Source organism: Desarmillaria tabescens (genome assembly GCF_030435595.1).
Source record: "Desarmillaria tabescens strain CCBAS 213 chromosome Unknown EV420scaffold_32, whole genome shotgun sequence".
Classification (NCBI taxonomy): Eukaryota; Fungi; Basidiomycota; class Agaricomycetes; order Agaricales; family Physalacriaceae; genus Desarmillaria; species Desarmillaria tabescens.
The window spans coordinates 144883-158380 of NW_026848331.1; the positions used below are offsets into that span (position 1 = coordinate 144883).

The 13498-nt window shown below is 47.9% G+C and overlaps 3 protein-coding genes across 3 annotated transcripts; 2 read left to right on the forward strand and 1 right to left on the reverse strand.

Annotated features, from left to right (window-relative positions):
- Positions 1–5174: 5174 nt before the first annotated feature.
- On the forward strand, positions 5175–5887 carry EV420DRAFT_1482310 (uncharacterized protein; the record flags this gene model as incomplete). Its single annotated transcript, XM_060469889.1, has 3 exons — positions 5175–5363; positions 5412–5477; positions 5525–5887. 3 exons carry the CDS (start codon positions 5175–5177, stop codon positions 5885–5887), a joined length of 618 nt encoding a protein of 205 aa, XP_060327800.1.
- Positions 5888–8920: 3033 nt separating this feature from the next.
- EV420DRAFT_1645902 (uncharacterized protein) lies at positions 8921–9982 on the forward strand (the record flags this gene model as incomplete). Its single annotated transcript, XM_060477835.1, has 5 exons — positions 8921–9146; positions 9196–9259; positions 9316–9346; positions 9401–9620; positions 9693–9982. 5 exons carry the CDS (start codon positions 8921–8923, stop codon positions 9980–9982), a joined length of 831 nt encoding a protein of 276 aa, XP_060327801.1.
- Positions 9983–11157: 1175 nt separating this feature from the next.
- EV420DRAFT_1482313 (uncharacterized protein) lies at positions 11158–12078 on the reverse strand (the record flags this gene model as incomplete). Its single annotated transcript, XM_060469890.1, has 1 exon — positions 11158–12078. One exon carries the CDS (start codon positions 12076–12078, stop codon positions 11158–11160), a length of 921 nt encoding a protein of 306 aa, XP_060327802.1.
- Positions 12079–13498: the final 1420 nt, after the last annotated feature.

Here is a 13498-nt window from a genome sequence, read left to right on the forward strand (position 1 = left end):
GTCTTCCAACTAATGGTTTAGGTTCCCTGTTTCCTGATAGTTCTTGGTTTCGGGATCTTCATAGGACCTTCCAAACTATAGTTTGGTGTCCCGTCTCGATGTCAGTGGCGATGGAGACATTTGTCATTCAATGATGGATGGTCTCGATCCCTGTTCATGGCACTAATTGCACCCCATTAGAGTCCACTTCCAGGTGGAACTTCCTCTTCGTCATTTGGGATGGCAAGCATGATGTCAAGCAGAGCTTGTTTCGATGTGATGGTATGGTGCAGTTTGCACCTTTGCACTGGAGCTTCACTCCCAGTGTAATTTCTGTGTAACACCTCCATGTCCAGGGTGTAGTGATCTTGGTAATTTGGAATTTGTGTCCTTAGATTATCGATCCTTAACTTGGATTGAATAAGGCTTGTCTCATATCGGTAACACGTGTTGGGTGACTTCGATGTTGGAGACCCTTACAATCGCTGGGTTAAGTGAGGTAATCCCTTGGAGACAAAATCCCTTCATTTCTTTTTGGAGCTTTAACAGCTCCCCTGTTCTGGGTGCAGCTTGCGCCCTGCTAGAATCCACTTTTCCAAGTGGGACTGTTGTTTATATGGGTAATCTGTGGAAACTCTGAGGAGAACACCACTGATTAGTAGGACTTTGGTCTGCGTTTTGCTACATCTTGGATGCTCTGCAAAAACATGATTGGGATGCTGTCAGGTCTGTCTCTGTCAGGCATCATTGGTGGTTCTTCCAGAGTAATTCGTGGCCTTAGATCATCGATCCTTAACTTGGATTGAACAAGGTTTGTCTCATATCAGGTAACACATGTTAGATGACTTCGATGTTGGAGACCCTTGCAATCACTGGGTTAAGTGAGGTGATCTCTTGGAGATGAATTCTTCTGTTGATGCCCTCACCATCCTCTCTCTTATAAGAGTAGAAGGTGGTGCTGTGAGCGCGACTATCTGTGAATTCATCGCTGATCAGTAATGTGGACTGTTCTCAGTCAGCGATCTTTTAATGAGGTAGTTCTCGTTGATTGCTGATTTTTACGAGGTTTACTCCTCCATTTGAAATCTTGATAGACTCCTGGTATATTGGTTGTGTGGCTGCCATAGTCCTCGCATTTTCCAACAAAAGGCTTTCATAGCCTTGCATGTCCCAGCGAAAGGGGAATAAATATGCATAGCGGTTGTTTTTAAAAGTTTACTTCCTTCCCTGTGTTTCTGGACAGAAGGGATTTACTGTCCATATTGATTCGTCTAACGTATCTTGCCATGGAGTTCCCCCACTCGAGGGGTTTTTCCTTGGTGGTAAGTTTGGTTGGAGTCCTCATTGAATATGGTTGTATGGCTTCCAGCAGCCTCGCATCTCTCAATGAAAGGGATTGGCAGTAGTACCTGTACAGGCAGGGTCCAATAATTCTGTTTTTTTGATGGTTAACAGTTATGAGCAAAGTGTCGGTTACTGTTGTGGGTATCTGTCATGATCATTCTTTGAGCATCACTAGTTTTGAATAGAGACGTAGTTCATTGAAGAAGTCCTTTGAGGGGAGGAACTGGCTCCCTGAGGACTTCTCAGAGACTCCTCCTGTTCGATCATAGATGTTGCTCGAATGTTGGCTTGAGAAACGGCTTTGTTGTTCTCCTAGGCAATTATTATGGCATATAATTCCCAGGTATGCTTCTCATAATGGTCTATGTCCCCTGGCATTTCAAATGCCAGCAGAGACATGGCTATGGTGATGGGAGTAGTGGGCATCATCGGACTCTGGGGTGTCACCCAGGTTACATTAGGGCTTCGTTCCAGGTTCCCAAGAGTGCTCCAGTCTAATGATTTTTTGCAAAGGTTTTGTCCTTCTCCAGGTGATCAGGATGAATGGGATTTATTGTCCATTGTCTGAGCCAATGGCTCCAGAGAATATGTAGAATCCTTTGGTACTGTGCCTATACAGCAGTGGGATGATTTACTCAAGGTAGTTATTATGGCCAATAACTCCTCTTTTTGAGTACTATCCATGCCAGCCTATGACGGTGGGGTACAGACCACTTCATGCGTGAGTTCTGATTTTCACGTTTTGCGGGTCCATCGTCAATCAGTTGGGATAGGATTTTTAGTGGATTCCCTCCACAGGTAGGTTGCTTAGGCTGCGCATTAATCGCCTAGCTCTCCTGCCTGTTAAGGGTATATCCATTTTAAGTGGGTTTCTGCGGTCTCTGATTGGAGGCACATGGCCCTTCATGTCCACATGGATGTATAGGGTGCATCTGGTTTTTCTCATCAGGAAGGTCTTATGGGGGAGTCACCTCTCCTCATTACCGCCTGTTTAACAGTCATGAGCAGAGTGTCAGTTACTGTTTTTAACAGGGATTGTAGAGTCTGAGTGTTACTCCTACACTTCATGAGTTCCTCCTCTTGGATGAGTTTAACCAGAACTTCTTGAGTCCGAAGGGTACTCCTCTGATGAGTATTTCGAGGTTTCCCTCTTTCGGCATCGGGGACTTCCCCCTGTCGCTGTTTCGCTGCAGGACTTGTGGCCCATTGGTCTTCTGCAGTTACTTAGCTTCCTGCCTGTTTGCTTGTGCTACTAAGGTCTTTTCCACTTGGGGATGGCTCGCACAGTCCAGGTTTTTAAGAGTCCCATAAACTCTGTTGGTAACTAAAATCATCTTCATCGTCAATAATTTCAGTAATAGTTACCAGTTCGAGGTGACAGCAGTTGGTCACCAGACTGAGGTTGAGCATCGCTCCTGCTTCCGGGGGTGAGGGAGGTTACTGTCAAACCTTTGGGAGCTCTGTTACACTACAGGCCTCCAACATCCCTGCAGCTTGAATGTCCGCTTTCCCGAGGGGTTCACCACCATCACAGCAGTGCCTACTTGTTTTTGATCCCATACCGCCGGCAGCAGTACTTCGCTTGCTCGTTTCTGAAGTTGTGCACGAGTTGCGCTTTCCCAAGAGTCTGGCCCTGGTTTGGCCTTCGTTTTGACCTCTCATATGATGGATGTTGCCCGTAGGGAACAACAATGTCACATCCTTGCCATCTACCATGTCGACATCTGAATTGGTTGACTCCCCTGCTACACCATGTCATCTGGTGGGTTGGAAGTGTTCGTGACGTGGTAGAAGAGGGTCGGGCCCATAGAAGTTTGATCGGATCTATTGGGCCATCAAACGGATCATCAGACAGGTGTGATGATGATGCAGTGTGATCGGTGTGATTAAGCAGGTCATGGATGATGCGAATAATCTTGTTCTAGATCCATGCTGCCATTTCAGATTTGTCCGATTGAGGTCGTCTGCAATGATGTTTCAGGGGTTTGCTTGGTGTATTTCACCGTGAAGGTCCAATGGGGGAGTCATCTCTTTTTGACATTATGGGGGGTGACGTTGAGTCATTGCTCCTATGCTTCATCGATTCCTTCACTTGGGCAAGTCAACCGGAGTTCCTCTTGTAGTGGTGCACTGCCTCTTCTCTGTCCATGGGGGTTCCAACTAAAGATCTTCACGATTGCCGGGTCTTTGATGAGTACCTGTGGATTAACCGGCATCCGTACCTGGCACGTGATCATCCATGGATGTCACCACATCCGCTACATCTGGATGTCGCACGGTTGGTGGGTAGGCCACCCCAGCTCGCGGTTACCCGTAGCAGGTACCCATACTACCTTACAAATATTCACACACCAAAATAGTCACCATGCCCTATTTACAATTAAACTAAATATAGCATTATACAAATACATTATTCTTAATAAAGTCTCCCCAATATTATCTGCAGACGAAGTCCCTGTGAAGGCAAAGTAATGATATGCAAATGTCCTCTATCAAAATAATAATGTCCATTGTCCATTCACCCCTCAACCAACTCCTCAATATCAAGATAAACACCTGAACATGTAGTCGCAATTCGGTCGTGAGGCTCTGGGACATATGAATCTGAGGTCCAGTGGCCTAATTGGCAAGGCAGAACAGGTGCATGACCGAAATACAAGAAGAACGTATCACAATAATGAGCTGCAATAGAATTTTCAATGCTCAAAAACTCATCCTTGGTCCAACCAGTGGATTTTACCACATCCAGGAATGCTGGATGATTCCCATCCCACGTCTTCATCAGCTTCTTCATTGCGAATATGTACGGGGCTCGTTGCAGCCATAAATGATAGGGCGAGGCCATAATTCGCAGAGCCGACATCGATTTGTCCTGGAAGCTGCCGTCCATCAGGAAAGCAATGCCAGACATCCAGTTCTTGGGTGCCAGCACCTGCACTCACTGTGGCTTGTCGATGGAGTGCCCTGAACTCAGTGCTGAAAATTCACTTCCGCCATTTCCCAGCATATCTCCCTATGCTCCTCCATTGTAAGACTGTCATAAGACTTATCCCACCAAAACGCTGTCGACGCGGTGTTATTTGCACGGAGAGGGAATTCCATGTAGCCCTCCATGATCTTGGTCACCTCTTGCCGCCGTCTCACTGCCAGACCACCGCTCTCACCTGCTGAATGCAGAAATCCCAACGCCAACACCGTCTGCCATTCTTGATGATACAGGTTTGGAGGTACCCTGCTCCTGTGACAGTGAGACGCACAAACAGAGGTGTTCGCAGATGCAACCACGAAATCAAAAAAGAGTTTACTTTTTCCTCTGTGTTCACGGTGGCAATAATATCAGGCCGAGGGAAGGCATATTGCGATTCCCTTGGAATTGCAGTCGGCTGAGGATGGCCAGAAGAATGACAGTGCAAAGGATTGGCATCCACGGCCAGTAGTCCACAACGCCACGGCTCGATCAATGGTGGAAGCAGAGGATGTTGTGGGTCCATCAGCTTATGAATTTTCCCAGACTGTGATGGTATGTTCTTATGATCTGTTAAACAGATTGACATCCCGTTTATTAACTAAAAAAAACAGAGGAAAACCCACATGGAGAATATCGAGATGACGACAATGACGCTGCAATGAGAGGAACATCCAGGCAGCTCAGGATGATGGGAGAGGCCAACAGAAATGGATCGACCCATCAACAAAATTGCAACATGCACTCTTGAATCTTCAAGTATTTGTGGGGATCTCTCGATGAACCCACAAAGACTGATGGCAATCGCAGCGGGCAGGGACCCTGCAGCCATGGAGATGTCGCAAAGTCAGTGAGCGAATCCACACAGGTACCTGGCAGTTCCTTCATGTCTACAATGCGTCAGACTGGTACTCCCGCCTTGAAAAATCTCTGGAGAACCGTTGCATTGTGGATGAACGCACCCACAAGACTTTCCTCCACAGGCATAACAGGCACATCAGTCTCGGGAGAGTCCATGAGGGGCTTGAACACAGTCATGTATTCCACAAAGGCCCTAAGTTCCAAGGCCACGCACGTAAGTTTCTGCAAACGTCAAGTGGACGCACTGGAAAGATGTTGGTAGAGCATGAAGTCGCCCCAGAAGCAGCTCAATGACACTAAGATGTCCACACATGCTACTGGGACACAGGTGCGCTGGCATCGACTGAGTTCATCGACTCAATGACGACTTTGCAGGCAGGCTTGAATTTTGAGAAATGTCGAGTAATGCAGACGACCAACTCCCTCCACGAGACTGTCTGGGTCAGCACTCAACAAAATTGTACTTTGTCAAGCCGCGATACAGGGGATGGAAGGGATCAGTTTGGAGAGGCAGGAGCTATCCAGCAGTACGCAAGCCAGATGAGGAAACTGCTCGACATAGGCCTGTGGCCATTGGAGCGGGTCGTCATGGCTGTACTGAAAGTTTTCCCACATGTATACCTCCCGGTTCGCCCCAAGGGGAGGCCTGCAGATGATAGAGGAGTTTGGGGTGACTATGAAGGAGTCGGAACCATCCAAGATGATACCGTTCTTGCTGTCAAAAGGACCCAAGGCTAGCATAGTTGTTAATATATGACCAGTCACAAGCTACGTCAATGAACGTACAAAAAGTGGGATTTGCCTTGTGCAAGAGCAATCTCGGATCCCCGTGAACTTTGGAAGGTGTCCAGTCAACTGGCAGCATGAAGGCAATCCCTGGCAACGTTGAGATAGGCTCGCGAACACAGGTTTGGTGCGAGAACTGCTGGAGAGAGTGAAAAGTAGAAAGGACCAGTGGGTCGCCAGTTGTACGTCGAACGTTGAGGTGAGGCTTCCAGGACGAAATGCGCGCCAACAAAGGACATCAGGCCACAGTGGCAACACCATAAATGTTACCCACCACTCACACAATCCGCCGACAAAGGACATCAAATGAACACGGCGATCCAATTGAATCAACCGCCAAACATACAAACCAATAACAATGACAAAAGAAACAAACGTCATTGATGAAAGATGTCAAACAACATGGGCGACACGTTTGTGTCAACCTGAAGAAGGTGGGTCAAAGTGGAGAAAGAAAACTCACCTGATTACAGTTGAACTTTTTCTTGAGGCTTGAAGGTTGAAGGTTAACGTTGAAACGTTGAAGGCACGCAGTCGAGCGGAGAAGAGAGACGAGTAAGAGGGAAGAGAGATCAGAGGTAAGCACTTAATGAGTGCATCTGATCTGAGCTGACTAAGCTCTCACAGACCACCGGCCACATGTACCGTGGTGCTGTAGGCACTTAACTTGGTGCTGGGGGTTCTCTCGGACTGGTGGCTGTGGCTTACTAAGTGCCACGTCACACTCAGTGACTCATTATGAGTAACGTTTCTCCTAGGCTCTCTTCCACTGGCTTGACCCTCTGGGGTCAGCCAATCCGTTTGACGTCTTTCGTCGGCGGACCATAGGCTTGATGCTACTGTGTCAGCCATGGTGCTTAGCGTCTTTTGCTGGCACCAGATTCCTCCATGCGTCACTCCCTTGGCCTCCCTCCCGATTGCTCCAAGTGCACCCCCTAGGCGGGTATCCATCCAGTGGCGGATGTTTCACAAGTGCAATTTCTTTGACATGTTCCTGTGAGTTTATTAAATAGTCTGTCATTCTCATTTTTTTTAGGCTCATCATACAAGCAGCCGTTGTTTATAAGGGGTTGCCCTTGTCTCTCGCCATCGTCCCCCATACCCATGGGCTCCTCAACCACCAAAGCCTCGAAAAAGACCACGAGCTCCTCCACTTCAAGGCATCAAGCTTCTGCGTCCCAACCAATGTCCCAGCCACTTCAAGGCACCAAGCACAAGAAGAAGAAGAGTACCAAGCGCAAGAGGAATGATGACTCCGATAGCGATGGTGAGCCCAGGGGTAGGAGCCAGACGACCAAGGGTCCATGTATGAAGAAACAACGGACACAACCAGAAGATGACGCACCTCAAAGTGGGGCGCTCGACACTGACCTTTCCACAGGAGAGGGCATTGAAGAATTGGACATCTCCAGTGTACGACCACTTTGATATGCCTCCCATGATAAAGAAGGACGCTGATGGTGAGGTGAAGTACGTCTTCACCTGCAAGAGGTCCGTCAGTCTTTAGCTCTGACAGTTGACATGTATGTGTCGCCGTGTCCATTTGACATCTTTCGTCGATGGTGGTTCGTAGCCTCTGAAAGTGGGTCTGACATCATAATAGGCATGGTACCACCCACACCCATAGTCGCAAAGACAATAGCACCAGCAATCTCAAAGGGCACGCAGGAGAAGTGCGACCTCAAGGCGGCGCAGGAGAGGAACAGGCCCTAGGCAACCCAAGATCGACGAGATCGTGTTGAAGTACACCGATGGCAGGCACAACATCAAGGAGGTATATGAGGTCTCCAAAGAACAGCTCAAGCAAATGCTTAAGGTATGTTCTACTGCATCGCAGAAGACCTGTTCCACTCACGGCCATACAGGAGCATGATGGTCGCTTTCATGTTGTGTTTGACGTGTGGTCGGCGCCAAACCACAACAAATTCTTGGGGATTGTGCTTGTCTGGTGTCGAGACGGGCACATTGAAGTTGTCACCCTGGATCTCATCGAGTAAGTCATTCAGCTTGGTGCCCTTATCTCTACTGATGTTCCCAAAGACTGACAGATGCACACATGGGGAAGTACCTTGCGAAGAAAGTCTTCAAGGTTCTAAGGGAGTATGACCTCCTGGAAGACATTCTTGGGCAAACGGGTGACAATGCAGTCTAACAATGATACGACCTTGGATCACCTAGAGCGCATGTTCAAGGAGCTGAAGAAGACGGTGCTTACAGGCCATCACACTCAGATACAGGTGTTTCGCTCACATTCTCAACTTGATTGTAAAGGTATGTGTCTTGTTCCTGGGACAACATACCATTCTCATCATGTTACAGGCCATTCTGTCTCAATTCGAGGCAAAGCAGCGGGTCAAGCAGGCAAACGACGATCTGGGTGAAGGCCAAGGAGAAGACTCTGATGTGGACGAGGACGAGGATGACGAGGACAATGCGTTGGATGCGGAAGAACGCGAGGCTTTGGAGGACCTTCACAAGGAGCTGGAGGATGAGGAGGACCTGCATGATCGATGAGGAGTCTGATGTGTGACCAGAGGTAGCCAATATGACAGCTGAGGAAGTCAATCTGGGCATGTTGGCACTCACCAAGATATGGCCCTTTCATTGAATACATGGTCCGCTCAGCTTTGACTGACCGCTGGTCAGCTATTGAAGCTCGGTAAACGAATTTTCCATAAGAATTCCCTTCAAGTGTGCCTCAAGATGCTCTGTGAGAGTGAGGGGATTGCCATCCTCCTGATGATTCGCCAGTGTCATCACCCACTGGAACACAACATCTAATGTCATCAATAGAGGCATTCAGTTGCAGGCCAGCTCTCGATGCACTCTGTATTGAACGTGAACAGAACTGAGGGGAAGGCTCCGATGAAGCGATTGAAACTGCTCTCTCCTGTCGGATGAGGAATGGAAGGTGCTCATACAGCTCCAGCCGATTTTGGAGGTATGTGCAGCACAACATTCATTCATTGCATTTGGCTGACCATCATGAGCAGATATTTCTCAAGGGCAACAGAGCGTATCTCCCATTCTGCAGTTCTACTGTTGCATGAGGTCATACCGACCATGGACAGCATCACAAGGAAGCTCGAAAAGTACCTTGAGGATGCAACTCTTTACCCAGCTGTGTGCGCTGGCGTCACGCATGGTCTTGCTATCACTGACAAGTACTACTCAAAAACAGATGAGTCTATCATGTGGAAGACAGCAATGAGTGAGTTCGTGGTGATGTCCTTGAGATTGTCTGTCTGACCTTGTCATAGTTATGCACCCAAGATACAAGCTTAGCTACTTCAAACAGCAGGGGTGGCTGTGCATGAGTGGATCGTGACTGCGGAGGAGTCTGCCTGGGATACATGGACAACATACTACTTGCCTGACAGTGTCCTGAGTTGCCAAACTGCAGAGACAGTGGTAGGTGGTTGACCTCTCAGAAGTTATGAGTGCTGACAAGTTTGTATTTAACAGACAAAGAATGAAGATTTATTTGCCGATATTGATAACTATGGGCGTAGCACTGAAGGAGATGTCTTCGAGGCTTATATCAATGATCCGGCAACAGACTGTGGTGATCCAATTATACATTGGAGTGCGAAGTTGGACAAGCGGGATGCGAAGTCGAAGAAGAAGGTTGTTACACTGATGGGTGCACTCACAAGAATGGCACTCGATTTTTTGTCTGCCTCTGGTATGTCCTTTCGTGTCGGTGACTGATGGTCCTAATAGATGATCATAGCGGCATCAACTGATGTGGAATAAGTTTTCTCTCATGGCGGGCTTGTGCTCAATAAACGCCGGCATAAGCTATCTGCAGAGTCAACACGGGCGAATGTCATACTGAACTCTTGGGGCAAGGTGGAGGGTCTCATACCCAAAAAGGTTCTTGTGAAGAAGTTCAATGAGAAAGCATTGCGGCCAAATAATGGAGGGGGGAAAAAGAAGGCAGTGGTAGAGATCATAGACAGCACTGATGATGAGGGCAATCTGGTAGTAGCGAGGATGATGAGGACAGTGATGAAGACCATGGAGACCATTAGAATTAAATTTTAAAGCAATACTTTGTGTATTATATATGGATTATAGACAGGTATTCGTACAGGTATTCATAAGTACACGCATGTACCCTGGGTGGGTGCAGGTACCTGCCCGTGGATGCAGGTACCCGTGGCAGCGGGTCAGGTCATCCATGCCATGGATGTCGGTGCGGATGATGGGTATGGCTTTTGAGCCACGGGTACCTGCGGTCACGGATACGAATGTACCCGGGTAGGCAATCGTGAAGATCTTTATTTCCAACTCGCATGGATGGGTCTTTTGTCAAGCTGACCAGATCGGTCATAGCTCTTTGACTGTCAACCTTTCAAGGTTGATTGGTCCTGCAGTCTGGGAATCCAGTGCCCCCTATGGCGGAGGTCAGTCTCTCTGTTTTAGTAGGTTGGTTGGCCTTTCCAGACAATTCCTGATGGGCCCTCCAGTTTTCGCATCCTGGAGCCATCCTGTTCCAGAAGGTTCATCTCTAGCATGTTCTTGGTAGATTGTTTGAGATTTTCCTCCAGTCGGACAGTTATCAGGTTGGAGCCAGACTATAGCTGGTTCCTAGAGATTTTTGGTCTGCTGACCGAGAAACTATCCCTTTCCTCTTAGTGGATTCATCACTGTCGATGCATAGCATGTCGTTAGTGATATAGAGCCACAGCTCTCTCGGGTTTGTCGCTTTGGATGCACAACATATCCATCGTGGCCTGGCGGTACGAGGGTTCATTTCTAGGGTGTCCTATGATGAAGGTTCCTGTATAATCACGACAAAAGGGATTTATTGTCCATACAAGTATCTACAAACATATTTTTGAATAAAAATTTTCAAGTAAATGTTTACCTAAGAAATTTGAGTCCTGGTGTACAAGGGCGATTTGTCCTGGTCCATCGTCGACTCCTTTCTTTTTGCTGAAGTGCTAGTGCTGGTTGACCTAGGCAGACTTGCCTAGTCCTTTGTCGATGCCTTCCCCTCAGCACTTGTCATTGAGGGGTCTTGCTCTGCTTCAAGCAGAGTGCCATTGGGACCTGTCAGATGGGCATTTGTTGTCCCGTCTAGTACTGTCCATGGAATCCACAGTGGAGACATCGCTCCCCTACAAATTCCTGCTCCCAGTCTTCTTCTAATGCGGTTCTTGGGCGTCGATAAAATGGCATTGCTGTTGGCTTTTGCCTTTTTATCTTGTGCCATTTCAATTTGTCGGGGAGAACACTTGTTGTGCCGAACAAAATGCCCAGTGTTTCCATATTGGAAGCACCTTCGTTCTCTCTTGAGACTGGTCCATGTCCATTCCTTCATCTGTTTCTTCAGGGCATGACATGCCTCTGTATTGGGAGAGAGAGGGGGCCCTCTTTCCTAGTTCGGGGTCTAGAGATGTGGTCCAAAACACCTTAGATGGTAGGTGTGGTTTGGTCCAGTCTCCTCCCAGTTTCTTTATGTTGAAGATGTCTTCAGTGTTGAAATTCAGCACCAAAGACATGGACGGTTTCGTCCTCGTCAGAGGAGGTGTCGGTGGGGGTATCACTTTCTTCTTCTTCTTCTGGGCCTGTTCGGTATTCTTCCCCAATGATGATAGGGGTTGAAAGTGAGTCCCATAGGTCTTCATTGATGGCTGTTTGGGCCATGGGATTGGGCCATATGGCCTCATATGAGGTGTCTGGCCAGGGGGATTCCCAACCGTCCCCGGCTGTGGAGTGCCAGATGTCATCGGCGGTTGAGGCGGATGACATGGGGGGTAGATCCCAGGATCCCTCTTTGGAGGTGATACAGAAATCCACTGGAAAGATGGTCCCCCAATCCAGTATCCCTTTTTCCTCAGCCACTCCTCTTTCTTTCCTGGCCAGGTTGTGGATTCTGTGTGCAGTTTGGAGAGTGATTCGATGGTACCACTGATATACCTGGCTACAGAGGCAATCAGATCTCCTGGAGGCGACTTCGGATTCGAGCCGGATGATTTCTGTCTTGTAGGAGGAGCCGGTGTCTGGATTCCAACTGGAAACATCTTCCTTAGGATATAACTCCTGTGAGGAAGTGCCTTGTCTGGTGTGGACTCCCCATGCCTCTCCAGAAGTTCTGGTGGGGGAGTAGATCCCCTTGCTGAGCTCTGAGGCATGGAGCATTGGTCCAGCATCTCCAAATGACTCTGGAGATTCATCTCTTCGATATCCTCCTGCGTCCGCTCTTTCCACTGTGGTTTGTCCACCTTCTTGATCAACTCCCCGGTGAAGAGGCTGGCTGTGGGCACCTGTGGAATAGTGAGCGGGCTAAAAGGCGAACCTCAAAAACCCACACACACACTCACACAACTACACAAACTACAATCACCCTCGTAAGTTCTAGGGGGAGCGATTATTTCTAATGCGATCCAACTATACTTCAATATCTCGAAGAGTTTCTCTTATTCTCAGTGCTCTTAGCGAAGCTAAGCTTTCTCTAATGAATTCCTAAGTCTAGGAACTTTTTACAGGAAGGTCGTTCACTGGCACGATGCAACCTTCAAGGCAGATTTGAGTTATAATACACAAGGGACACTGATCCCAACAGAAACAGAGGCAATACATGCCGAAACTTTAGTGAGCTCACTAAAAGAACACCACAGGCAAGCACTGACTTAGCCTGCTCGCTACACAACTGTATGTAGGGGTTCTCCAACTAACTCCAGCAGGTTATCTCGACTCAAGAACACTTCAGAAGCGCTCAGAAACAGATTCAGAAACGGAACTTCGAACAGAACTGACACGGAACAGACTGAAACAGAACAGAACAGAACAGAACAGAACAGAACTCAGATTTCCACTTCAATACATTCTCCGAACAGACTTATCACACTTAACAGAACAGAAACAGCATCACTGATTCGTATTCACTCTGACTAAGTTCTCAAAAGTCTTATCAAAAGGGTATCTCGTATTTCTCTGAGTGAGCTTGCTAATTCTATGCACAGCTCGAAGTCACAAACTGATCCTTTATTACAGTACCGCCTTCAACACGTGCATGGGAACTCAGGGGCTCGAAACTTCACTTCTACCTACTGTAACCAGCCTACTTATACTACAGGGGAATTAGAATTACAAATGTCATGCCGTACCCAGACTCCTACATGCATAGCACATTGCCACTGCTGCCTTACTGAGCATCCGAGCCGGACTTCCCAGTTTTAGTCTCATTTCTATAGTGAGCTCACTAAACGCATGCCAAGAGGTGCTCTCCCAACACCTGCAGGCTTGTTCTCTAGCAACCAACAGGTCTAGGCACCCGGAACTATCAGTCCTGGCATATGTCGTTCAAGACTTCTTTCTTGGATTCACAGAGGCTTCTCATAGGCACGGAAACAAGTGAGTCTTCTAACAATGGGACTCAGAACAATGGGATGCGGGCTCGCGGACTTCAGCCGAAGCCCATTGCCCAAGTTCATGCCAGTGATAGCTGTCATCTCGCTTAAGGATTTCCCCAGATTTTCAGGTACGACGTGTCACAGTTAGCAAGCACGCTAAGTATTCTCAGTGTCACTGCAATCTTCAAAGTGCTATCTA